The following is a 26,057-nucleotide window of genomic DNA, read 5'->3' on the forward strand; positions in this document are numbered from 1 at the left end:
CCCCCGCACATCTCCCATCCTCCTCCCCCCGTTGCTTCGGTCCACCCGCCCCCACACGTATCCCTCCACCACCAACTCCTGCACCCTGCGCTCTTCCCTCTGCCACCTGCTCTACTGCCCTCCTCCCTCGTCTGGGAAAAGCATCTCGGAGCCGTGGCGTGCCGCCAGGAAACCCGTCCTCCGGCGGCGCGCCCTCGGTCTTCGGTATTCCGACTTTTTTCTGTTTTTCTTTTTTCTTTTTTAAGCAAGTGTCAACGTTGGACAGAACAGACAAAATCTCAACCCGGACTGCAATCAGTCTCTTAACTACGGCGCAAGCCTTGGGCGGCCAGTCCGTTTGGAAGACGTCCATTACCGCTTTAGACACACTGGCAGGGAAGCTCAGGCTTTCTGCCGACTGTAGCGCCTTGCCAACACGGCCCCCCAAACCCCCACGCCCCCTCAGTCGCGGGGGAGCTTCATAACTCATTCAAAGTGTCACCACTGGTAGTGCGGTAATGTATACGAGGCAATTAGTGTGGCCCATTAGTGGACGCTTCTTAGAAATCTCCGATTTGTTTGGTCAATCGATTATCATCTGTGGAAAAAAGGGCATTTTTCTGCACACGTCGTAGTAAGCCATTACCAGTAATGATCAAAATCTGAGCAAAATGATTAATTTAATGGGTTGTTTTTTTTTTTGCTGTGTATAATAACTATTTCATCTGTTTCTGTGCCTTTCTTCTTCCTGATAATTCTACTCGAACCTGCCTGTAAAACCAATGCAGTCGTCCATTTGAGACTTCAGGAGGTGGCCTGTTTCGGTTCGTGCCAGCACAGCCCAGCTGTGTCTTGTGTCGAGTGTGTGTGAAATGTGTGAGATCTCAGCGTGCGTTCACATCGGAGCCTCTTAAAACTCCATAGCAACTTCACTGTTGTGGGGAAACACAAAGAGCGATTGCCGTAAACTGTGGACACCCTTCTCATTACAGAAACACTCTATATCTATATGGAGATGCTTCAAACTGTAGTGCACTTACACAGATGGAGCAAAGCCTCGTGTATTTCACAATTTTCTTTTACTACTCACCTGGAACCCTTCTTTGGACACAGACACACAAATATATATATATACACACACACACACACACACACACACACACATACATACATACATACATATATATATATATATATATATATATATATATATATATATATATAAATTTTTGTGTGTGTGTGTTGTGAAGAAGCTGGTTGTGTGGTGATAGTAATCTCAGTCATTTGCATCACTATGAATAGCCGTTCTGTGAATTGTTACAACACGACCGTGGCCAGTCCTCCCAGAGACTGTGGAGGATGTCAGAGGATCTGCAGCTCCACACACTGGTGGAAACTAGTCCCTACAACCAACCCTCCACCCACCATGAGAGCTGCATAAACGCCTACCTGTTAGTGGTGTTCCATTTCCACACCATTGCTGTGTGTGTGTGTGCGTGTGTGTGTGTGTGAGTGTGTGTGTGTGTGTGTGTGTGTGTGTGTGTGTGTGTGTGTGTGTGTATGTGTGTGTATGTGTGTGTGTGTGTGTGTGTGTGTTTGTGCGTGTGTGTATGTGTGTGTGTGTGTGTGTGTGTGTGTTTGTGCGTGTGTGTATGTGTGTGTATGTGTATGTGTGTGTGTGTGTGTGTGTGTGTGTGTGTGTGTGTGTGTGTGTGTGTGTATGTGTGTGTATGTGTATGTGTATGTGTGTGTGTGTGTGTGTATGTGTGTGTATGTGTGTGTATGTGTGTGTGTGTGTGTGTGTGTGTGTGTTTGTGCGTGTATTCATGTGCGCTCTCATGAATGCGCACACGTTTGTATGTGTGTGCACGTGTGCGCGTGTGTGTGCACGTGTGTACGTGCGTGTGTATACTTGTGTGTACACGTTTGTGTAGTCCTTCATTAAAACCCGTGTTCATCGTCACTGTAACGCCTGGGCTTGCTCAGAGTGACTCTTATCACTGCTGGTCCAGTGACATGAGTGAAAAAAGACAGAAAACGTGTGTCTTTCATTTCCTTTTCCTTCCCCCCCCCTCCCCCCCCGCCCCCCGCCCCAACCACGTCTCTCTGTTTATGTGCCTGGCAGTAAACTTCGTTATGTAAGTCTGGAGGGCAGGAACTTACATCAGCCCCTGATTGCTTTCATTACCTTTATTTACCAAATAGGGGGGAGGGCCACCAGGGCCAGAGATTCACAGGCATGTCCCAACTACTCCTCCCTGCACCCGTGAGGAAGAGGAGCGAGGAGGGCAAACACACCAGGGAACCGTGAGGTGTCACATATTGACACTCTGATCTTGCGCAAATTGAACGCAAAACATCCGCAGGTCCCCAAACGGAGGGGCGAATTACGGTGGCGTCCCTTCGTTAGTGACAAGAGGCAAATAAAAAAAACGCTTAAATCGAGGAAGGCTGAAATCCGACGAAAGCCGTGCCGGCACTCCTGCCGGAGTCTCGCTTTCTCCATGCTGATTTTAATACAAGTGTCTGGAGGTTTTATATACAACTGGGAACTTGTGTCACTGTAAAATACTCGAGCAGAGTTTTGCTCTCAATACTCGAGCACAGTGGTTGTGTAGTAGGAATCATGCCCAGGCAGGGCAGCCATGATTAATGGAACACTGCATCAATGATGGCCATAATTTCACTAAATTGCAAAAGCTACCCCATTAATTATATATATATAATCTCCTCCCTCTCTCTTTTTAAAGGTGTACTTTAAGCGGGACGGCGAGCTGATCGAGGTGATCTCCTACGTCTCCCCCACGGCAGGCAGCGAGGGCGGTGGTTCAGCCGGCGTGCGAGGAGCCAGGCCCTTGATCCGCCAGGACCTGGATGACACCAAGCTGCAGAAGTCCCTCTCGCTGCTGGGGCCAGACGGGCGGCCGGGCCGGCTCTACACGGAGAGCCCCCGTCGGAGCTCACCAGCAAGGCAACCGCGCTACGAGCCCAGCCCGGCCACGGAGACCATCCCCGAGACGGTAGTGAGTCGCGAGTTCCCCCGCTGGGTGCAGAGCACTGACCCGCTCTACTTCTTCAGCAACACCCACGTGCCCCAGAGCGATGGCTCCATCACGGTCCAGGCCAGACTCACCTGGACTCTCAACCCCCAGCTGGACAACGACGCGCTCTTCAGCTGCGAGGTCAAACACCCGGCTCTGTCCATGCCTATGCAGACTGAGGTTACCCTGGGTGAGTAGGACATGGGAACGTTTGGGGACATTTGGTCTGTATAAAGGTTTAAGACCAGAAGAGTGCGCTGCCAAGGGAGATTCACGGGTTAACAGGGTGATAATGGGTTAAACTCTCGGTTGCTTTCGGTTCCAGATGATAACTGTGCTGAGTCTGTGCTTTAGGGTTACATGTGCCTAAATAAATTAACTTAATGCACATAAGAGTCTGGGTTGTTAATCTAAATTGTACTAACAGAAAAAAAGGCTAAGACTAATTTCTACAAATTTGTTTGCTGAAGTTTTTCTAACATGCAAGTTATGAAAATATTTGCTAACCCTGAGTGGATGTATTCAGCTGGACCCAACCAGAGATTAAGCTGTCAGAATGTTCATCTTACTGAAGCCAACAGTTCTGGGGATTGACATAGATTAAGACTGTTCCAGAAATGATCAAAATGTTCTACAAACACAGATGAAACTCGTTAAAATTGACAGATATTTCTGCAATCACTCTCTGGAACTTTTTCTGAGGTGGCTTTCTGTACTGGTCAGGATTTGGGTAAAGGAATCCCTTCAGTGTGTGAGGAAGACTTCAACGTACGGCCACTCTTCTGTTCCTTAACCCTAACCCTATCCAATCATCAGTGCATCTCTCGCTATCACCCTCTGACAGATGCACTTACAACAAGCCTGAAACCCTTTTGTTGCTTAATTGCGTTACAGCCAAACAGATTGCATAGTCCTAACATGGAATGCAGAATTTTACTGTGACTGACAGCCTAATTCATTGCACTGTCTTCACGCTAGATTGAGTTAACTTATATCCATTATTGAAAAAGTCAACCTGAATTAGGTGAGTTGACTGGGAACCGAACTGCAAGGTGGCCTCAGGGACCACCTTTGTAGAGCCCACTTGTGTCAGACAACGATAAAAAAAAATTATTATTTTTTTTTTTTAAAAGCTCTGTTATGTTAATCAAGATGTGAGAAAGTTGCCACACTCTCACCTGCTTTGGTTTTTTTGCCTGCTTCGTCGTGTTTCTGTAAGATGCTGTTGAGAAGAGGAGAAACGATTTCTCTAATGAATGGGATGCCAAAGCGCCAATTTCTTCACGGAAATCTGTGGCTGAAATGCCAAACCCTCTTTTTCTTTCCTCTTTTTTATTTAAACACTAAAGCAAAAAAAACCTGGCCTCCAGCAGATTCCATTATCACTTCAAAGGCCGCGCACACTCTCAGCCCTCCCTCTGTTAGCCATGGAGAACGAATGAGGTGGTTCATCCCCAGCTAAACAGACATTTCTCCCACTTAGCCACACGCGAGCCGTAAAACGTGATAGAGGGAGACTCAGGCAGGGAGCCCGCATGAATTTGCTTACCTGTAGTACTGTGCTCTCTCTCTCTCTCTCTCTCTCTCTCTCTCTTTTCCACTCTCTTTCCTTCTCTCTCTCCCTCACTTCTTCACATCCTCCCTCTCCCTCTCTCTCCCATTCTCTCACTCTCTCATGCAATCCCTTTTCATTTTTCCCAAGAACACCGTCTTTTGCCCTCTGTTCATTTTGTGTCCGGTCAGGTGGAATAGCATGGCGCTTCGCAAATCCAGTGGTACCTCAGTGGTTATGGTACTCGACTAGTAATTGGAAGGTTTCCAGTTCAAGCTCCACCACTGCCAAGTTGCTGCTGTTGGCACCCTGAGCAAGACCCTTAACCCTCAATTGCTCACACCTAAAGTACAGGGGTTGATCCTTATTAAGTATGTGCGTGTTCCACTAGTATCTTCTGGGTGTTTGTCTCACGTAGTCATCACAGGCCTGAAAGGGCAGAACACCGTCATCGGACGCTTTTCTTTGAGAAGATCCACTTTATTTGAATCGTCTTGCAGGTGTTGAGGTAGGCGCATTAGCCAATCTGTTGCTGTGGGCAGTTTGGGTCAGCCATCGTGCAAGAGGAAGGAAGCAAATTTTGGCACCACCTCATGGAGTCGAGCTCATCATTCTGCCCAGAGGTGTTCTTTGGGCATCTTGAGTTGGCAGGCCATTCTCCAGACAGCAGTGACAAAAAAGCACCCAGCAACTCTGCTGCGCCAACAAGAATTAGAAGCTTTTTCTTCCAAATCCTGACTCGAAAACGAGCCAAAATTTTCACACACTTGCATCACACCACATTCGGTTCACATTCACACACACTTGAGGATGTAGTTCAGGGCACAGTATGACTTACTGTAATCTATAAACAAGCGCAGTAAACATTGTGTATACATCCACTGTAATATTATTGGGACTGCAGTCTTGGAGACTGGAAACGTTTTCGCCCTTTGAAGGTCAAATTGTGGAGAATAACAGTTCTGAGAGCAAAGTTCTGTCTGAACGTTGCCACTTTTAGACGGGTCATCTTAATATTTTTTTAAATAACTGATCCATTTGGAGTTTGGGGTTAAACATCTTCCAAGGCTTGCTAGCTACAATTGTATCCTAGTGCCAGTACTGAATTAATAGAGAAAAATATTGGATTCCAACAATGTCTGGGCTCACCCACTATGTTTGGAGTGAGTGGAAAAGCAAATCTGAGTTTAATGGTGAACCGATGAGATCCACACCCCACCCCCACTCCAAGCAGCACAGGGTCAGCAGTTGTTCTGTGGTCAGAGACTGAACAGCGGCGAACAGGTCACAGGGTGAAGGACATATTCTGTATACTCTTCCGACTCTGCTCAAGACATCCGAAAACTGTTCTTGGGTGCCATGGAGACTTAACTGAGGAACCCATTATCACGTCCATTCTGCTAGTTTACTTGTCCACTGAGAGGACTTTAAATTGGTCTGCGCTGATCATTTCCAATCATTTCTTGAGGCTTATGAGCTATTCTTAGCAGTTGTATAGCAAGATAAAGTTGAACGCTAAAGCAACATTATTGTGTGCTATTAGCTTGCTGTGTGGTGTCAAACAGAGGAGGAGGGATATTCCACGTCTGAGTCTCGGTTCCCCTCAAAGTTCCTCTTGTTAAAGTTCCTCTTTACTTCTGTCACTTTCGGCTTGCTCATTAGGGACCTGAACTCCGATTCTCTGTAATGCTGATTTCTGTAAACCTGCTTAGCGACAGCACCTGTTGTAAAAGCACCATACAAATAAATTTGAAATTTAACTGAATTCGGCTATAGCACATTTCAGCAGTCTGCACGTTTACCCCAATGGAATGTGCTTCACCCTATAAATCCCTATGAAAGTGCCACCGAGTGTACCAACAAGCCAGGTGCTTAAAGGAATGCGTCTGCAGAGTGTAGGATAGAGAGATTACAACTGTAAATAAACATGAAAGAGGGCAGAAATGACACAAAAAGGCATTAGTCAGAGGCAGAGAATTCAGCTCAATTACCTCCAGAAGGTCTTTCATTGTTGGCCACAGTCACAGTCAGAAGTCTCCTGCCGGGTGACATATCAGCCGGTCCCTTGGGGTCAACCCCCTTCTCCGAACCTCGGTCCCAGTGGTGTCCGTTTCTCTGCAGCCCGGCTTTCCTCAGGTTCCTACGGGCGGAATGCAAAAACAACACAGGAAAATGTCACCCATGGCGAAACAAGGGCGCGCCGACGCAAGCTCATCCCACGAGGGTGTGACGGGGCAGACTCGCAGGAGAAAGCGCGCTCTCGCGTGGCACCGGGCGGCGGGAAATGAACTCGCAGGAGGGGAGGCCTAGAAAAAGGCTGGTGAACTGTCACCGGCTTTCAGATTTTGACAAGGCTTTTTTCGGTGGAGCGATTCGGCCCATTAGTTTAAAAGTAGCTGGGCTCTTTGAGGAACACGGCCTCAGACTTTCTTTGTTATTGCCCTGAGAATACATAACAGAAAAAATGTGCATTTCTTAATTTTAATTGGAACACGCTTAAAATTCAAAGCGTCTGAAAACCCATCTTCAGTTTGTCTCGATCCCGAGTAACACTGGTGTGTGTTCATGTGTATGTACGTGCCTGTGTGTATGTGTTTTTGATTAAGTCCCAAATAACACTAGTGTGTGCGTACATGTACATGTGTGTGTATGTGTGTGTGGGCAAGTATGTGTGTGCATGTATGTGTATTTGTGTGTGCGCACGCGCGTGTGTGTGTGCATACATCCATTTGTGTGTCTTGTGTGGGAGCTTGTAGGATGCTGGAGTCAATATAATTTGCACTTGATGGCACATGTATCATAAGTTATATGGTTATATCTGGATCAGCCATAATTGTGTGACACTGTTTTAAGTGACACCGAGGTCCATATTTATACCACACATTGATGTCCATGTTTAAATCCCCACACTGCTGTTCATGTTAATATACCTACTCTAATGTTAATATTTATACGTGCACATCGATGCTCATGCTAGCATGTGCGCTCCGATCTTCGTGTTAGTATACCCACCCTGATGTAGATGGAGAAGGCCATGTGTCAGCCTGGCGCTGCGTCAGATTCGTCCTCTGTGGCCTGATTGGCAGATGTGCAAGGTCTCTCCAGAGGTGGAGCCATCTGGGCTCTCTCTCCCCGCCTCGTAGCTCTGCGGCTGGGCTTCTCACACCCCCCCCCCTTAATTCCCGGATGTCGGTCAGACCCAAACACGCAGCCGTGCCGCCGGTGCCTTTGGGTGATTAAAGAAGGGACTCAGATTTGCACAGTGACGTGCTCCACATTCAGCAAGGGGGTGAGCTCTAATCTCCGGGCCTGACTGCGGTGATGAGCTGTGTCTAAATGCAGCCTCCTCCATCTGAGGATTGATAAGAAGATGTTCAGTTAAGATGTGTGTATTTGTGTGTGTTTGTGTGTGTGTGTGTGTGTGTATGGCTGTATCATGAGCAGTGTACTGTTTGTGACTCTAGGTTAAGATTAATCTGAATCAGTGTTCTGATTCCCACTCCCAGCATCCTTCAATCCTCACAACTGCTCGCATAAATTAGACAAGACAATTCCCTTCACATTCAGCCTCCACTAATCCGGTCTGACAGTATAATCTGGTAGGTAATATGCCAGGGATTAGACCCAGCCACAGCTGGTTGGGTGGACAGGATCAAATAAGGATAGCAAGATTGTCCAGCTGTGGTCCTCGGCAAGACCAGGCCGGGCCAGCTCAAGGGGTCCATCCGTTTCCGTCGCTGCCGTTAACCTTGGAACGTGGCGTTCCTGCATATCCACACCCCCCACGGTCTTCTGATTTTTTACGAGACTGCTCAAAAGCAATGACGTGCACTTGCCAACCATTACTTCCTGCGACAACCAGTGCTCAGAAACACAACGTAGGTTGGAGGGCGCTGTGATGTATCACCACACGTGATGGCCCACGCCGGCAGGGCTGTCGGATAAACATTGAGGCCAAGTAAACACCAAAGGCATTTGGCCCACTCTCACCTCACAACCTGGAGGCTCAGGTTAGGCGATCCAACTTATCAATCCCTTAATTCAAGCATTTGCCAGGGTGGGGGGGTGGGCGGTCTGTATTCGAGTGCTCGGTTCCTGTGTTCCTCAACGGTTTTCTTAGGGAAAATCGATGGAGCCATCGAATCATGATTCATGTCTCGACAAGCTCTTAATCTCTCCGGTGTATCTCCTCTCAGGTCCCCCATCCTCCGCCTCCCCCAACACTCTGTCTGGTACCAATATCTAAACCTGCTTCAGTAATAAGGCATGCTCTCTAAAGGCTTTCTTCATTTGTATGGTCCCTTGCTGTGACTTGATTTATGTGTGAAAGCCCCGTTCTCGGGAGCCATTACAGATGTGAAGATGGAAATCATAATCTATTAGGCAGTGACAGGACGTAATTGGTAAACTGACTAAAATTCCAAGATGCCTCATTAGCTGCCCTGGACACTGTGTGACTTGATTGATGACGAGAAATGCGATTCGCTATTGTTTCAAACGTTTTTTTTCCATCAGTCAGATGATCTCCATTGTGGCTAGTGGCTAAGTAGGAGGGCTACTAACCTACAACAGGGACTCAAAATAGGCCTCACCGGGGTGTGTGTTTGGGTCGTAGTTCTGAGTCCTGATTCACAAAGCTGAGCTCTGGAACTCTGCATTAGCACTCACATATGGTCCACAAACCTCGTTTTTGTGAGACTCGGGGCTGTGGAGGGGGGAAATTGCCGATCATGGCAGACGATGCAGAACCAGTTAAAGTGGTGCCAATTGGACTCCTCGATAACATTCAATCTCCTTTCCCATAAACTCCCACCACTATTTTACCAGTGGGAGCCTTCTTCTGAAGGAAGCAGGGCTTCTCGTTTTCACAGCATGGGTGAAACTTGTGACTTATCTCCCCTCCGCGCACACGAGAGAAATCACTGGTGCCTTGGAAGGTCACAATATGTTCCTCCCAACTCTCCACGCCCAACCTCTCTCAGGGCCCAAATTAAACCCATCTGTGGGCTTCCGTCCGTACAAGACAAGGGAATTAGTTCTGCGAGCGTGTCTTATCTCACTACCTCCACCCGCTGCCTCACACGCTCTGTTTCTCTTCCAGTAATGATTATCTACCCAATTTAGTTCTTTGTCTCTCCTGGGGAATAAATCCTCCTCGGTCTCTCAGATCAAAGGGAGGAGGAAGCCCCAGAGTCCTGACAATGACCTCAATGTCCAAGTCCATGACCTTCACCGATAGTGCTTGTGTTCGGTGGACGGAATGGCCTCGGTCCAGATTTAAGCAGTGTGCCACGAGGAGGTTGATCAGGTCTTCCTTTGGTCTTGTTTCTCCGCAGCGGCTCCGAAAGGTCCCAAGCTCCAGATGAGCCCAGCCAGGGCAAAGGTTGGAGACACGGTCCGCATCATAGTGCAAGGATTCCAGGTAGGTTCTCCTGGGATGGGGATGGGGGGGGTGGGGTGGGGCAAAACTAAGGCTATGTTCTGTTTTGGATTTGAGGAGACCTTGTGTTCAGTTAAGCCTGTGACAGCTGACCACTATAGCGGCCACTCTCTTACACAGGGCAGTGAACAGTCAGCATGAGACAATTTTGAAGTCATTTTTCGTTTCTCTGTACGCTGCCACTGTAAATGGCGCAGGACCCGTCTCAGAGTGTTGGGTGTCTCTGGTGAGTCACACGACTCAGGCATGCATCTTTCTGTGAAACCTCAGTCAGTCGAGGGGTGTTTTAGAGTGGAGTGCAGTATGAAATCAGTCATCTCACAGAGCCATTTTTGTGGCTAATTCCTGCTCCTTTAGAGAGCCTTGTAGTGTTTGCTTGACGGAGAGATCTAGTGTCTTTAGAGATTCTTACAGCGTTGACTTGCTGTTTGTCAGGCTCACCTCCAGGAAATGACAACTGAACCAGCCATCTGCCTGATATATGTGTGCAATGTACATGTGTCTCATTTTTGGCTGTATCCTCTAGCTGATTTTGGCCAAGCACATATCTATGTATATAAGTGTGTGTGTGTGTTTGTGTTCTCTAGCTGTGAGTGCTTAGCTGTCAGAAGCGCTGGATTGAAATTTGCTCCTCAGCTTAGTGAGGAAATGATGCAGCCAGCTGTTTTAAGGCAAACCATCAAAACCAGGAAATCTGCCTCAAACCCACAGAATAATGAAACAGTGGCTCCGGAGTTAATGCAGGGCCACACCTGACAGGCAGAAGCCTGGCCAAGGCCGTCGAGGCGGGAGGTGTTCTGGACACTGATGCGCTGGCCCATTTAAATCACCTTCGTGGATATTCAGGGCCATGAGGGCGTGAACGATGCGCCGGCTTGTTTTTATTATACAATTTTCTTATTGTTGTTCATTATAATGGCCGAAATGCAGAGAAGGGTAGTAGATCTGACAGAGTCAGGGCACATAACACTCCTACGATCAAACCCGGGATCTCTGTGTGTGTATTTAGAATGCTCCCTTAGATATTGTTATAAATGGTCACTATAAACAGACTGGAAACTCCAGCCAAATTAGATTTTGCTCTGTATTGTGCTCTGTGAATGGAGATTTATATGAATGAAATAGAGAAATTCTCCTTAACCTTTGCTCGATCATGGCCCTGGGTTTCAAGTGCAGATCAACACATGCATCTCTCTCTCTCTCTCTCTCTCTCTCTCTCTCTCTCTCTCTCTCTCACTTTTTAATGGGATTTAAAAGAAAAAAAAAACCTTCCTTTTGTTGATTTTCTGTCTTCAAAGACCATCAATCTCGTTCATATTTTCTATATTTTTTATATTTATTTTCTTTAGTATTAGCTTCAGTGTCTTATTGATGGTTTTGTGGGTGAAGATGACAGGAGCTTTAAGTCTGGCCCACTCACATCTCCTAATCCACTCTAGGAAAGAGCCGAGAGGTAGATGACTCAGAAATGTCGACGGACACTTCCCATGCATTCTTTCAGTCTACGTTTCTTTCCTTCTTCCTCTTCCTTCCCCCCTCCCTTTGAATCTCACGCTACCACCATTCAGCGCAAACTCATGCCGTCGCTGTCAGGGAGCGGCCGGTGACACACAGTCAAGCCCGAGTCTTCTATCGGTCATTATCAAAGGTCATGTGGCCTCCCCAGACGAGGCTGCTGAGCCAGATGGATGACGCCCGACACTTACTTATCACGCAGAGACCACGGGCAGCTTGTCTTTTCATGGCTTTGGCTGCAACCAATTATCCTGCTCCACAATCTCCACAAAGTGCAACAGCAGATCTCGATGGATCATGATTTACCATATAAATGCCACAAGTGGAGGTGTTTCTCCTTGTAATGTCCATAGGTTGCATCCCCACCTCACACGCACGCACGCACACACAAACCTCCCTTAAAAAGCATATAACATATAATAAACCTAGATATGAATCCCATATCTCTGTGCAATATGCCTACACGGCCAAACCTGTAGAACTGAATGAACACAGCAACTATTAAACATTCAGTAGTGAATTAACACTGGTGCATCCTCTCCGCGTTTGGTGTAATTTGCCTGTAGCTTGGAATAACCTCCTAACCATTCCTGCCCTCTTCCCCTCCTGCTAAAATCCTCTGCTATTTGCGTCCTGGATCAATGAGAGTTTGCTCTGGGGTCCAACGAATCCAGAGACTCAGCTGGGTTTCCTCTTTAGCGAAAAACCGTCTTGATAATTGGCGGAATTCTAAATAAAAAACTTCAGTGGAAAGAAAGAGAACTGTGTCGACTGGCATGTGTTGAATCTTCGGGGAGAACAGCAGAGAAATACAAAATTAAACAAATTATTTATTCATAATGTTAACTTACCAAAGTGTGCTGCTAATGGGTTTGTATTACTGATCTTACGAGATGAGTTATAGCTGCATATGCCGTTTGTTTCCCTTCTTAAAAGTATTCGGGAGTATTTGTGCATCTTCGGCTGCTGACCGCACCACACATGCACTCTCTGGCCTCTCCCTGGTCCTACAGAACGAGGTGTTCCCAGAGCCCTTGTTCACCTGGACGCGGGTGGGTGGTCGACTGCTGGACGGCAGCTCCGAGCGGGAGGGGGAGGAGCTGCTTCTGGAGCGGGTGCCCGCCGATCTCAATGGCTCCATGTACCGATGCACTGCCCAGAACCCGCTGGGCTCCACCGACACACATACACGCCTCATCGTCTTTGGTGAGTCGGGCCTCAGCACGTGCGTACACACACTCGGACACACACACAGAGGTGCTCGTGTGCATGAACAAACACGGATACACGAATGTACACACACACACACACACACACGTACACAAATGTACATCCATGCACACACATGTACACCCACGCATACCCATGTGTGCACACACACACACACACACACACACACACACACACACACACACACACTGCAACATGCAACAACCTTATGTCCTTGAGCACTGTTGTAGAACACTGGCCAGAACATCAGTCCTGCTTTCCTGCTGTGTGTCCTTACACATTACTGAGATATGTTTAAATGATAGAAAATGTAATTCCATACTGACTCCATATAACTTTATCAACTTCCTTTTCAAGTTATTGCATACAACCTTTGATTATTGGATATGCCTTACTCAAGGACCACAGATACATTATTTCCACGGACACATTATTATAAACAAAAATATACATAAACAAGTTATATCTTTATTCACGCACTAAAAAGCTGCAAACTGAGAGAGGATGAGAGTAGCTGTACGCTCCTCTCTTTATGCTCAACAAGGCAAAGGTTGCTAGGTTGTTGCCAGGCTGGTGCAAGTCATCACTGCACCTGTAGGTGTCACTGTTTCTCCCTGCCGGGACCTGCGCCCGGGTCTGACGAGACGCCGGTCGGCCCCCGGCGGCGCGGCAGTCTCTCCACAAATGGCAATGATTATCAACAAGATTACTGCAGTGGTGCTCTCAAACACACACACATACAAAAACACACACAAACACAGATGTAAGAAAGACGTTTGTGGATAACATATGCTATTCATTTAGAGAGGGTGTTACAAACCTTTTAAATATCTTGGATTTCTGCATTAAATAAAGTGGACTCAGTCACCACAAACTGCTAAGCTAATAACGAATACAATGGCACGTCTTCACATCACATTGAGCTCATCATTAACCTAGAAGGTCCACACTTGTAGAAGATCTTCCACATTCTCAAATGAGATGATTCTCAAATGAGATGATTCTGGAGGTGTGGCTTAGAGGCACCCCACCCTATAAGAAAGCCTGCTTACGGACAGTCTGATCTTCTCTATAAAGAGGTGTTCATGGGGACCAGACTGCACTCAAAAGAAATTCAAGAAGACATTTGAAGAAGAATAACAGAGAGGTGTAACACTGTGTGTGGATGGAAGAAATTCCACACTGTTTCTGCTTGCCCTAGGAGTGGAGGTCCCAAGAAGATCGTGCCGTAGGAGATGAAAAGGAGATTTAGGATGACAGGAAGGGACCAGTGCATGGGCCTAGTCTCTATGAATGTGTCCACTATGAGGAAAGCACTGAGCAAAGATAACTTGGAGGGAAGAACAAGGCAAAGGCTTTCCTCATCTGCAGGTCCCACCATGCTTCTGAGAACATTCTACGGACAGATGAAACAAATCTGAGAAAATCTGGCAGAAACGTCCCGCACATCAATTTCAGAAGCCGCCCCCCAACCGTGAAGCGTGGCGGGAGGATGCACAGCGGTCTGGGCCTTGTTGGCTGCCTCAGGGCCTGGACAGCTTGCTGTCTTTGAGGGAGTAATTAATTAAAAACTTTTAGCATGAAGTTTTCTAGGAGAATCTGAGGATTCATGGGTGTTACCTGAAGCTTAATAGACCACGAGTGAGGCAACGACAATATGGTCCAAAATTCAGAAGTAAATCAACAACAGAGTGGCACAAACGGAATGAAATTCACGTTCTGGAATGGGTATGCCGGAATGCGGACCTTAGCATAGTCGAGTCTGAAAACCTGAAGAGAATTGTGCTTGCAAAGAAGCCCATAAATGTGTATGATGTAAAGTTTCTCCCATCTGCTGTGTATGGAGGTTATTGCTGATAAAGTAGGTGCTACCAAATATTTAATACAAATAACCATTTACATTTTCTACCCTAGACTTTGAGTATTTACACGATGTTGTTCACTATTGACAAGAGATTCGATTGTTAGGGTGGACGATAAGTTTAGGCAGAGTTGTGTAGTGTTACTTAGTATTTGTCTGTTGTGTGACTTAGTTGACATGTTTTATGGGTAATTAATGCAGAAATCCAGGTAATTCATGGATTTCCACATTAAATCCTTTTTTTCTAAAACTTTTTCTTGCAGCTGTACGCACATTTATTCTCTATTTTTGCTCTCTGTCCCCCCATGAAAAATTGGCGACAGTTACAAACACAAAGCAAACATTATGTTTCTAAATTTGGCCTGTTAAACAGTCCCTTAAAATAAGCATACCAGTTGACCCAGGGAGCGCTGAACGGAGGAGACCAGCTCGTTAAGCAGCAGGTGCCGCAGCCTTTGTGGCAGGGCCCGTGAACAGCCCCAAATATTGACTGGAAAGAAGGACAGGCAGTCCATTATCTGACAAATGGCCTGTTAGCCAGAGCCTCATTAACATCCGAAAATTCACAAATCGCTGGGTGGACCGGGGTGGATGGGAGGAAGCCATTTGGTGAGAAGTGCTGCTTTGCGAAAGGTGCCGTCTTGGGGACAGATTGCGCACAAAGAGCATTAATGTCCATTTCACGACCCGACTACATCCAGCAGTGCTCCCTCTACCTCCGGGGTGGGCAGGGGAGTGAATCGGCCTGATGGAGTAGCCTCAGTCCTTCCCTGTAGCCTGGGAGTCAGGCAGAGGAGATGCTGGCTGGATGACTGAGCACAAGCACGCTGGCCGTCAGCGCCTGACGCGCCGGGCTCAGAGCCCTGCGTTACCTGCCTGACAGCTGTAATAAAGAATCAAGATTAGTGGTAAGACAGGATGGAGCTCATAGCTTAAGGCACTGGCAAGATGTCTGCCATGGAACAGGATGAGGGGCCAATCATGTGGAAGATGATTCTTGGATAATGCTGGCTGTGTGTGTGTGTGTGTGTGTGTAGACTGGCATCTTCAGAGGGCTCAATAAGGTCAGAAAGGTGCTAGCAATTCCTCTGATCAGCACGGCAGTATAAACGCAAGTCTATGATACAGAGTCCTCATTATTATTCTATAAACAAACAACAACAAGCCGACCCAAATAAATAAGGCAAATTAATTCCACCGGCTCCTTCGCCACAGTTCGCTCTCCTGCAGCGGGCCTACCCTCTCGGTCCGGCTCCTGCTGGCAGAGAAGGCAGCCTATCAGTAAGATACTGTTAGCGAGCCACAGGTGCGATTAGTTTTAATCACCCACTGGTTCCCACAGGCCATCTCTCCTCCCTCTAGATCACAATTGGCCAGGCCCCCCACTGTCACGGGGGCGCTTTGATAGCCTTCCTGTACTGTAGCCGAACTTTGCTGGCCTATGACTGAAGAAAAAGGGTCTCGCTCTGTCCATGAGGCCACGCTGTCATGTTGTAACACCTTCTCTAGCCGACCAGCCAATGGCAGCTCTTATTGGTGCATCTAACACATGCTTTTTCTCTGTCTGTGTGTGTGTGTGTGTGTGTGTTTCTGTTTCTCTCTTCCCCATCCCTGCCTCTCTCTCTCTCTCTCTCTCTCTCTCTCTGTGATCTTTCCTTTTCTACAGAAAACCCAAGTATGATGAAAAACACACAGAATCAAAACAGTAAGTATGGCGGCATCAGGTGCTGCACACAGGGGTTCTGGCCTGGTGTGCGAGAGACTTTTCCCTCCTCCTTTCTCCTGCCTGCTCTTCTGTTCGAGGAAGCTCTGTGACAGATTTGAAATGACAAGAGAGGCACTTGTGAAAAATCACTGCAGTATACCCCCCCCCCCCAACCCAGCACACGGATTCAAAATCGGATCCTCACATCGGTAATATTTCTGGGGCTTCAAGAAGAAAGAGCGCAGGCCTGATCGGCGTCATGTGGGAGAAACTCTCTGAGCCGGTTAGCAACGCAAGCTGCCTTCCCAGCTGAAACAAGCGGGGAAGTCCACTGTGGGCATGTAGCTCCGTGGCGGAGGGTGGCGTCGTGACACCACCACCGTGGATGCGGTGTTGTGAGTTTGCCGTCCGAAGGAGCCGGGCACTCACTGAGGAGCGGCGGATGCGGCCGTCCGCGCTGGGCGCCGAGGCTGCTGGGTGCCTCGCCGCCGTTTGCGCACTAGTGGCGAGTCATCGCTCACCGCTGCACAGTCGCTGCAAACACGGTACACTGATGAATTCCAGTTGGTTTATTCATACCTCATTGGCTCATTTGCAGTTTCCTGGAGACTCATATGTAAAGATGACGAATTGTCAGATGGAGGAATGGAAATATGAGACACCCTTCTCTGTTTCTCTCTCTCGCTCTCTCTTCCTGTCATGCTGTCTCTCTCTCCCTCTTTCTCCCTCTTGGTCTCTCTGCTTCTTCCACATCCACCTTCCCCTATGCACGCCGCAGTGTCTACGGATGTTCATTTGAATATGCAAATGCGCCTATGAGCAGGTGTGCGAATGTAGGGACAGAGTCGGCGCCCCCTCATATGCAAGTCAAATGACGTGTAGAACAAGACCCCAAGGAGGTGACCGCACGCGCATCTGAGTAGCAGTCAGAACCGCAAACCAGACCCTTAGTATTCCGCATTCCAGCTCACAAAATGTGCCGCCAAACAGAGGCGCCACTCCTATGAGTCCAGGCCAACGGCTGAAGTTGTTGGAGGACAGTGTCCCGTGATAGAGCGCAGCGCAAAACGCCTGTGTCGGCCGTCATCTTTGCGTGGTTATTGAAAATTGTGTAATATGTGTACGAGTTGTGCCTGCAGTCACTTGGCATTAGTGTGCAGCTCACTCAAAAAGGCTTTACAGGGCATTAGGCAATTACAGTGCACTATCGCAGAATCTGCTGGGTCACTGCCTGCTGCTGCACTCGGTTATAGCTTTAGAGAGGCACGCAGGCGCAAGGAGAGGCCGTCTCCATGTACCTCATAATGAATGAAAGAAACCTTTTTTTTTTTTCCCAGATGCGTACTGACTTTAAAAGTTTTCATGAGAAACAAGTTATAATTTAAAAAAAATATGCGCTTTGTTTTGTGAAACACCATACCATGCTAACATTCAAGAGGTGAAGACAGATTCGTGCACGCGAACAGTGTTTGTAACACGGGGTTCACGGGGTCCTCGTGTTTTTTATCTCAGCGAGTAATCGTTTCACTTATTCGCTCCCACGACACAGTCGCCTTGAGGATTATGGACCCAGCGCCATGTTCAACACGATTCTGGGTTGAAGGCATCGTTCGGTTCCAAACATAAACACTATTTCTGGATGTTGTAAGAACGTTAAAAAAAAAAGAAGCCATCAGACCACGTTTTTCTCAGAGGACCGGGTTTTGCGTTCCTTATGCCTGCACTTCCTGGCGTCTGGTCCAGGAGGTCTCAGAACGACAGCCTTTGAAACACGGAGCAGTTTTTTGTTGTTGTTTTTTTAGAACATGTTTATGGAGGCCGGACTACCGGGGCGCTAAATCCGTCCCGTGCTGGTCTGGAAGGCCAAAGGGTTGTTGGGATGGGGAAGCTGCCCTGCTCGGCTTCGCTTTGGCCCTGACAGTGATCTTCTGCTTGTCGTGTTGCTTCAGAATGGCTCCGAGGTTGAGCTCGTTTCTCTGGCTGATGAGGCTGCACATTTGCTCCAGACGTTTTTCTTCCCTCTGCAGCTCTGTCAGCTGACTCTCAGACCCTGTTCATCTATGTCGCTGCGATTGTAAAACAAAAACACACACACATTTTGTTACTGTGATTGTCAGTTATCCTTTTTCAAAGGCTATGTCCATTGTTTGTTTTATGCCTTGACTATAATCCAGGTGAGTATTTAAAGCCTATTAGTTAAAGTGACTGAATATATAATGTGCAGGTGAAATAATTTTTTTTTTTAAATAGACAACAGAGCTTACATCATGATTTTAGTGTAGATGAACGATGACTTTGCGCCGTGTGCTGTGTTTGAATCATTTATTTTGGTTTTACATATTACGTCACCCATGACTACATACGAATGACGAGGTTCGGGGCGGAGCGCGGATGTGACGTATGACCTACGCGTTTCTGACCGCGTGCTTCGCCCTTCGCAGGTGGAGCTCCCGGTTGGCGCGCGGTCTGGCTGAGGTGGCTGCTGCTCGCGCTCACAGTGACCGCGGAGCTGACGTGAGCGTGCGTCACGGAGACGGGAAAAACCGCGACGAAGAAGAGAAATAAGAAAATATCAATAAACAGGAATGCCCACACTCACACGTCCGCGCCCAGCAAGCACACACCTCCACATATTCGCGCACACACTCGAACAGACTGTGAAGAGACCCGCCCCGTGTCAGTCTTTGGAAGACGTCTGTGTCCCCACTAGGGGGCGCTGTGCTTCTTCTACCTTTTACCTTTTCATGTAAAGACATGGGGGAAAAAAAATAAAAATCAAACGACAAGGACGACGATGATGTATCCGTGTTTATAATTTTTTTTTTTTTTTTTTAAAACACTCGATATAAGAAATAACTCCCTCCATATAATTATTGGCGTCACACACACACTTTTGTTTTGGGTTTGGGTTTTTTTGTTGTTTGTTTTGTTTCGCCACTGTCAGTCAGGGTGTGTCAGTGAAATAAGATGAAACAGGATCCCAGACTTTAGCCTGGGACCGTGATCTGGACGGCCGAGAAGAGACAAAGACGGTAACGGAGGCTCCTTTCAGGCCCTCCTCCGCTCTCCTGTTCTCTAGCACAAGCGGGACACACGACCTTTTTCTGGACATCACTCTTTTGCAGTGTTTCTGTTTTTAGCACACTATTCTTTCATGAATGGCTCCTGGCTGGAATGTACAAAAACAAAACAATCAAATAAGCGAAAAAAAAAAAAGGAGAAAAAAAGACTCGATTCTAAAGTCCTGTGAACTGGTGACATTTTCTTTGAAGAGTAAAGGAACACCCTCTTTTTAAATGTATTTTGTGTACATCCCTGTAAATACTGAGAAATATATATATAAAAAAAAATCAGATTCAAAGTTATAAGGGGGTTGTGGGTAGCAGGCGTGGGGAACCAGGACAGGAGGTCAGCATTTGATGGCTTAATTGCTTACACGCGGTCCTCCGCAGTACGTGTCATGAGAATTCATCACAAGGCTTTCCAGGATCGGCGACTCCCAAAGCGTGCCCTTCCTTCTGACTTCATGTTCCATACCGTTGCGCCGCCGCTCCGCGGACGCCATGGTGCATGTGACCTGATGATTATTTCTCATCCCCGTGTGTTTGGGGGAAGCCCCCGGCCTCTCTCGTCCCAATACCCCCCCCACCCCCCCCCAGTTCCCGCCCTCTTTTCTTGTCGCATAAAATATTCAGTGACCTACATTGTGTACAGTATGTGACTCTCTCCTAACAGTTACTGCTAGGATCATGTTACTCATTACGCCACCCACCCCCTCAAAAAAAAAGCAAACAGTGTAAACAGGGTTGCATTTGTCTCATATCACCTGTATTAAAAATGAGAGATGATCAACTTGACATGACTGTGTGTGCTGCTGTGTGTAGTACGTTCTGACTGAGGAGCTCTAATGTGTGTTTGCATTTACATTTGTGGCTAGATAAACTCCCATGCCGCTTGCCTCCAGCGAAGGATGAAGCCAATATTTAGAGGATCATATAGACTGTGCAGAAAAGTATGATTATCAGCCCTAGGTATTATATGTTCTGGCACAGTCTTAAGTGTTGATGTGTTCACATTTTACCCTGTGCAAGGACTTTTTCCCTTAAACAATCCCCGTTGCCCTTCACCAGGCTGGGTGTGGGATGGACCAACTATGCATTTGGAAGGTAAATGAAAGCACGGTTGGATCCCACCTTTCATCCAAATCCAAAGCCGGCACCTTCGACCTCCTCCTCCTCCTCCTCCTCCTCGACCACCCCCCGCGGGCGCTGCGTGTTTAAAGTGAGCCACCGTAGCGTGCGTCAGCATGCCAGCCTCCTCCGCTAATACCACAGACAGACGAGAGCTAAACTCGCTCCAAAGCCTCCTTAACTCTCTCCTACAGAAGGCCCCCGCGAGCACTTTTATGCCGGTGTGTACCTTTTTGTCCTCTGCCGCTCGCCGTCTGCCAGGCTGCCCTCCTGTAAAAGTAATCCAGTGGGTTTTTTTTTTTTTTCTTTTTTTTCCTCATTTTCTCCACGTTCAGAAGAATTGCAATTTAAGCCATTCCAGACACACAGTGTATTAAAGGATTAGGATGCAAGCTCGGGTACGAGGGGAGATTGTATGGGCTTAATGAAATAGGCCAGAGAGTCCCCAGTCCTGTCTGATTTGTGTTCCAACCTTCCGGCATTCCCCTCACTCTTACGACACCGGGCTCTTTGAGAGCACGATGAACTGAACGAGGCTTATTTCTGCTCTCTTCTCAACTCTGTTAGATTTCCTCGGTCTCTGTTTCTTTTTTTTTTCTTTCCTTTTCGTCCTCCTGTCATGGTCTGAAACATTTGTTCTGTTTCAGTGCCTTCTTAGATTTGACGATCCTTTGCAGTACAGCCTGTTCGTGTCTCTATTCACATTCACAGAAGGCATCGGGATAGTCAGATCCAATAAAAGCATCACAGAATTGCTGAAATTGTCATTTAACGGCTTAATTATTCTGCATGAATAACGCCCACCAAACCATTAGTTTGTTTACAGAATCATAGCATTCATGAAAGAAAGACCTGCAAGCAACATGCTGTTTTCACCAATAGCCTCAGGGGGGAAAAAACGCCCATTAGGACTAGAATATGCGAAAAATAAATAAATAAACAAACAAACAAACAAACATGCAATGCCATCTATGTATTTGAAAATAAAGGATATATTTGAACAGATGTACATGGAAATCAATTGCACATATATCCCATTGTAATTATTCTATGAAATGCACTTTGCCTTCAGGTGTTATTGGTGTTATTGGTGACTGTTTCTGAGTCTGATCTGAAATGTTTTATTGATTACTGGATTAAGGTTATCACATTTTCTGTGGCGTTTATTTCTAGGTTATTTTTCCACTTTAAGAGAAGCAATCAAAAGAGAGGAAGCCTTGTGGGTTCAACAGCGTGTATCATCAGCTAACAGTATCTATGAGTAGATGATATTCACCTGAATGATAACTGAAAAACAAGCAAACTTTCATTCACTGAATAACGCCAGCCAGGGTTGGTGTCAGATTCATTTGTATATTTTGATGCTGATTATAACAGATGGAGCCTGACAAAATTCATATGCTGCCAGGCCCGCTGTTCCGTTCGGTCTTCGACGCCGCGTGTGGAAAGCAGAGGGTTGCAGGAGCAGTCCTGCGTAACGCAGCTGAATTATTCAGGCTTGACTGTGTTTGCCGGTTCAAGTTTCCTCAGAGCAGACAAAATAACAGTGCTATCAGGTAGCAGTAAAGTGCCATAGCCCAGAATCAGTCGTTGCACTGTAAAAATGCTAAACAGCCAACTAGTAGCCCCGGTTCTCCAGAAGACCTTACACACGACTCCTCAAAAGAACATTTAAACCAATGTTTTAAAGTAGAGATACCAGACAGTGATCTGCACTATTTTATGTACAACCTGTTTGAATAATATTTTGCATTAGCAAGGAACCTGAACAGCTTTGACTGTGCAAACAGCCTTACTCTGGTCATTCAAACTTTGGGTCTGTTTATGATCTTACATCCGACATCTCCACCCTTAACACTAATGCAAATTCTCCATTGACATTTGCCGCTGGGCGTGTTTTGGGTTTGAGAATCTGCGAATAGAACTAAACCCCATTCAATGTTTTTTCTTGTAAACGGTCCTCGTTTCATTCGCACATCTTGTTTGAAGACACAGGCCTCACTGTTAAATGCCACATTGTTTACCATATGAATAAGAGAGAAATGGCAGTAATGCTTTGTTTCAATTTGACATTCTTTAAAGCAATGTGAAGCCACTTACTCAAATGAGAGAACATTTCACTGTTACCTGCAAATACCTCTTCGATAACTCCTTCATGGGACCGAAGCAAACACTCAGACACTGCCATATCTATGTTTTTTTAACACTAGGTTTATAGCAATTGCTTGCACCAGGTGAACAATACATTGGTCTCCACCCCATGGTGTGCAGTATGCAAATTCTCTTCCCTGCAGGTATCAGGTTGCTGGTCCTCTGTAGCAAGAGAAAGAGTTGACAGTTTGCTACTGTCCTCACCAGCGAGTTACACGGGCTGGGATGAGCTCAAGGCAACATCCCAAGTAAACATCCAACATCCAGCGGACTGCCAAAACCTTTCAGGCAAGAAATGCCAATAGCAGATCTTTTGGGAGTGCGCTTTGACATGCAGCTCTTGGGGAAGCTGACCTTGTCTGTGGCCGCCGTCGTGCTCATCTCCTGGGCTTACAGATACTACAGCTCCAGGGCTCAAGGCCAAACACAGACCGACGCCACAATCCCTCGGCCCAGGAACAGTGAGACGGGCCCTGAAGCCTGCAGCAACTGCGAAACATCGTTGCAACCCCAGGACCGAGCCACGAAAGAGGATTCTAATGGAGAAAGTCTGCCTCGGCAATCCTCAGAGGACTCCAGGCAAGAAATCTTTGAACTGGAGAAAACAAATGCCGTGCTTAAAAAGGAGCAGCTTAAAACCTGTACTGAGGATTGTGCAAACAACGCGGCGGAAAATTCTCCTTCGCCAGGGGAGTGTAGCATGGAGGATTGTGGCCAATATGCACACAAGGCAAAGGATGAGGCAGTAGGGCATATATCAGAGTTGACATTAGGAGCTCACGACCATTCAAACACCCCGACTGGCAGTCCAGCTGGGCCTCGTTCACCATGTCTGCTGAGAAAGCTTGAAGGTGGCATTGAGGTTGGCAGAGAGCTCAGGCAGGAGTTGGGTCATATGGGCATGTTCTCCAGGTTCCAGTCAAAGGCAGAGATCAAAGTGGAGAATGCTGACCTGGTCTTGGAGGGGCGGGGTCATCAGTGCACTGGAGTACGCGGGAAGATTTACGATTATTATGTTGAGACATCTTCGCATTCCATCTCTGACCTCAGCCCTGCCCAGTCGCTCAGCCCCACCCACTCTCTCAGCCCTGCCCACTCCCTTAGCCCCACCCACTCTCTCAGCCCGACATTTGGACCGTATGAAACCGAAACCTCGTTCGATACACAACTTTTAGGATTAGCCAACATCATGGGCAGATCGCGAACACCCAGCCCCCTACCTTCCTCCTTAATCATTAGAGATCTGGAATTCTCAGCTGAGGGAGACATGCCACCTCTATCTGCAATCAGATCCGAACCGGCAAGACCCGTCAGGCCAGCTCTGATCCGCAAGGACAGCTACCTTGCTGCAGCCACGCATTCTGAACTCCAGGTGCCTTCACCTCCACCCTCGAACCCAACACCCCGCAGTCGTCCACCAGAACCTCTTGCTGAGTCACTGCCACGCTCGTCCTCTGACTTGCCGAGAGAAACAACAGACGATAAAAACGAGCCCTCTGATGAAGCGCAAGTAGAAACCGTGGCCAGAGCAAAGTTCCTGAACTATCCCCGAGAGAACCTGGGAAGTTCAGAGCTGGAGAGTTTAACTGGAAAGCTCGATTTAGGCAACTGCCTGGAGGCACTCGTGCTGGCCAAGAGGTACAGACACGGTGCTCTTCGCCAGGCTGCTCTCAGGGTGATGTCTGACAATTTCCTGCAGGTGCTGAGAGATCCAGCCCTGTACGGCCAGCTGAAGGCAGGCGAACGGGATCACATCCAGAGACAACGCATGAGTGGCAGAAGATGCTTAATGGTGGCAGACATGGAGTCACCAGACTGGAGTAGATGTCGATCCAAATCGAGCAGCGCCGAGGCTGTTAAAGCATCCAGTGGGCTATATTACTATGATGACTACAAAGACACCTGGCACCTTCAGTGTCAAATCCCTCAGGAAGTCTTATCCAAGGGCTGTGCCATGTGCACATTGGACAACTACCTGTTTGTAGCTGCAGGCTTCCAAGGCACTGGCCGCCTAGCGGTTCCTTCAAAGAAGGTGTTTTGTTACAATCCCGTGACCTCCATCTGGACTGAGATCTGCCCGATGAATGAGGCCAGGCCTCACTGTAAGCTTGTGTCCCTGCAGACTCACGTCTATGCCATTGGAGGGGAGTGTCTGTCAACAGTGGAGCGCTATGACCCCAGGACCAACAGATGGAGCTTTACTGCACCGCTGCCCAATGAGACTTTCGCTGTTGCCCACCAGGCCACGGCTTGCAACGGGGAGCTTTTTGTCTCAGGGGGCACTCTGAGGTACACGCTCTTACGCTACAACCCCAAGACCGACGCATGGAAGCAGAGCGTGATGGTGGGAAGCAGAGAGAGGACCGTGGAGATGGTTGCGGTCCGGAACTCCCTCTACCGCTTCGACGTGAACTCCTCTATGGGCATTAGCGTGCACCGCTACAACGCCGTGTCACGGCTCTGGTACGAGTGTTACAACAAGCGAATGGCACACTGCCCCGCCTTCCAGTGTGTTGCTATGGACGACATCATCTACTGCGTCAGTCGGCAGTTCACCTTGCGGTTCCTCGCCGATGACGTGACGCCAGGGTTTGTGGCAGAAGATTTAAAAGTCCTCTCGGCTGCTAAGGGCATTCTGTTCCCTTCTGTCCTTGCCCTGCCTGATAAAAGCACTCTTCAGACCCGGGTTTGAGCAAGGTCAACTCATGCCAGTGAAAGGCTAAGCGGTAAGAACTCGCAGTTCATAGTCGAAGACCAGATTAAGCCCTCAATACTTCACGGCAATGCATAGTCCCCCTAATCAGTGGCAGTAGGAGTGAAATATCAGTGCTATTAAAGCCAGTAATTGTAAAGCAAGATCAGATTTATTACACACTCTCGGCTAGATAAATCTGCCGGTTCAATGAGAGCTGTTTGTTATTGGGGTTTTCCCATCCACTCTTAGTTTAAGTAAACTCTTAAATCTTGCTAATGCCTAGTGCTACTGCTTAAAGTTGTTTCACTCTAATATACTGCCCTGAAACACAAACATACTGCTATGAAACACTATAAGCAAAATGTCAAATCATTAATATGTAGAGCAAAGCAATCACTGAAGCTGCTGTAATGAAAAACGCAAACGGTTGTCATTTCTCGGATTTATGGAAGATGACATAAGGATATTCATGACACGCTTGCTCTCGTTCCTGTTTGAGAACTCGCACGCATGAATAATGCATGAATAACAAGATGATAAATTATTAAACGTCTTACGCATGTCCTTTACTGAAGTCAGTGTATTAATTGTTGTGTTGTCAAATGAACAAGGGTCTCTTTAAAAGCAACAGTACAATCTCTAGTACTAGTTTTGCCTCTCAGCCTCTACTGCATTCCCAAGGATCATAACCATGACGT

The 26,057-nt window shown here is 47.4% G+C and overlaps 2 protein-coding genes across 4 annotated transcripts in view; both read left to right on the forward strand.

Annotated features, from left to right (window-relative positions):
* igsf21a (immunoglobin superfamily, member 21a) overlaps window positions 1-20,180 on the forward strand; it is a 158,502-nt gene extending 138,322 nt beyond the window's left edge. For 2 of the 3 annotated variants that reach the window (XM_035520667.2, XM_081705610.1), the window contains 5 exons: window positions 2,730-3,210; window positions 9,909-9,994; window positions 12,541-12,733; window positions 16,285-16,323; window positions 18,765-20,180. In XM_035520667.2, the coding sequence (XP_035376560.1) occupies window positions 2,730-3,210; window positions 9,909-9,994; window positions 12,541-12,733; window positions 16,285-16,323; window positions 18,765-18,841 (876 nt within the window). In that variant the 3' untranslated portion in view covers window positions 18,842-20,180. The remainder of the gene's footprint in view (window positions 1-2,729; window positions 3,211-9,908; window positions 9,995-12,540; window positions 12,734-16,284; window positions 16,324-18,764) is intronic. The other variant, XM_081705611.1, reaches the window with a different exon arrangement.
* Window positions 20,181-21,613: 1,433 nt separating this feature from the next.
* klhdc7a (kelch domain containing 7A) lies at window positions 21,614-25,940 on the forward strand. Its single transcript, XM_027025166.3, has one exon. It carries the CDS (start codon window positions 22,960-22,962, stop codon window positions 25,354-25,356), a length of 2,397 nt encoding a protein of 798 aa, XP_026880967.2. The 5' UTR covers window positions 21,614-22,959; the 3' UTR covers window positions 25,357-25,940.
* The last annotated feature ends 117 nt before the right edge of the window (window positions 25,941-26,057 follow it).

The sequence above is a fragment of the Electrophorus electricus genome, chromosome 22 (genome assembly GCF_041902795.1).
Source record: "Electrophorus electricus isolate QZ-2024a chromosome 22, ASM4190279v1, whole genome shotgun sequence".
Taxonomy (NCBI): domain Eukaryota; kingdom Metazoa; phylum Chordata; class Actinopteri; order Gymnotiformes; family Gymnotidae; genus Electrophorus; species Electrophorus electricus.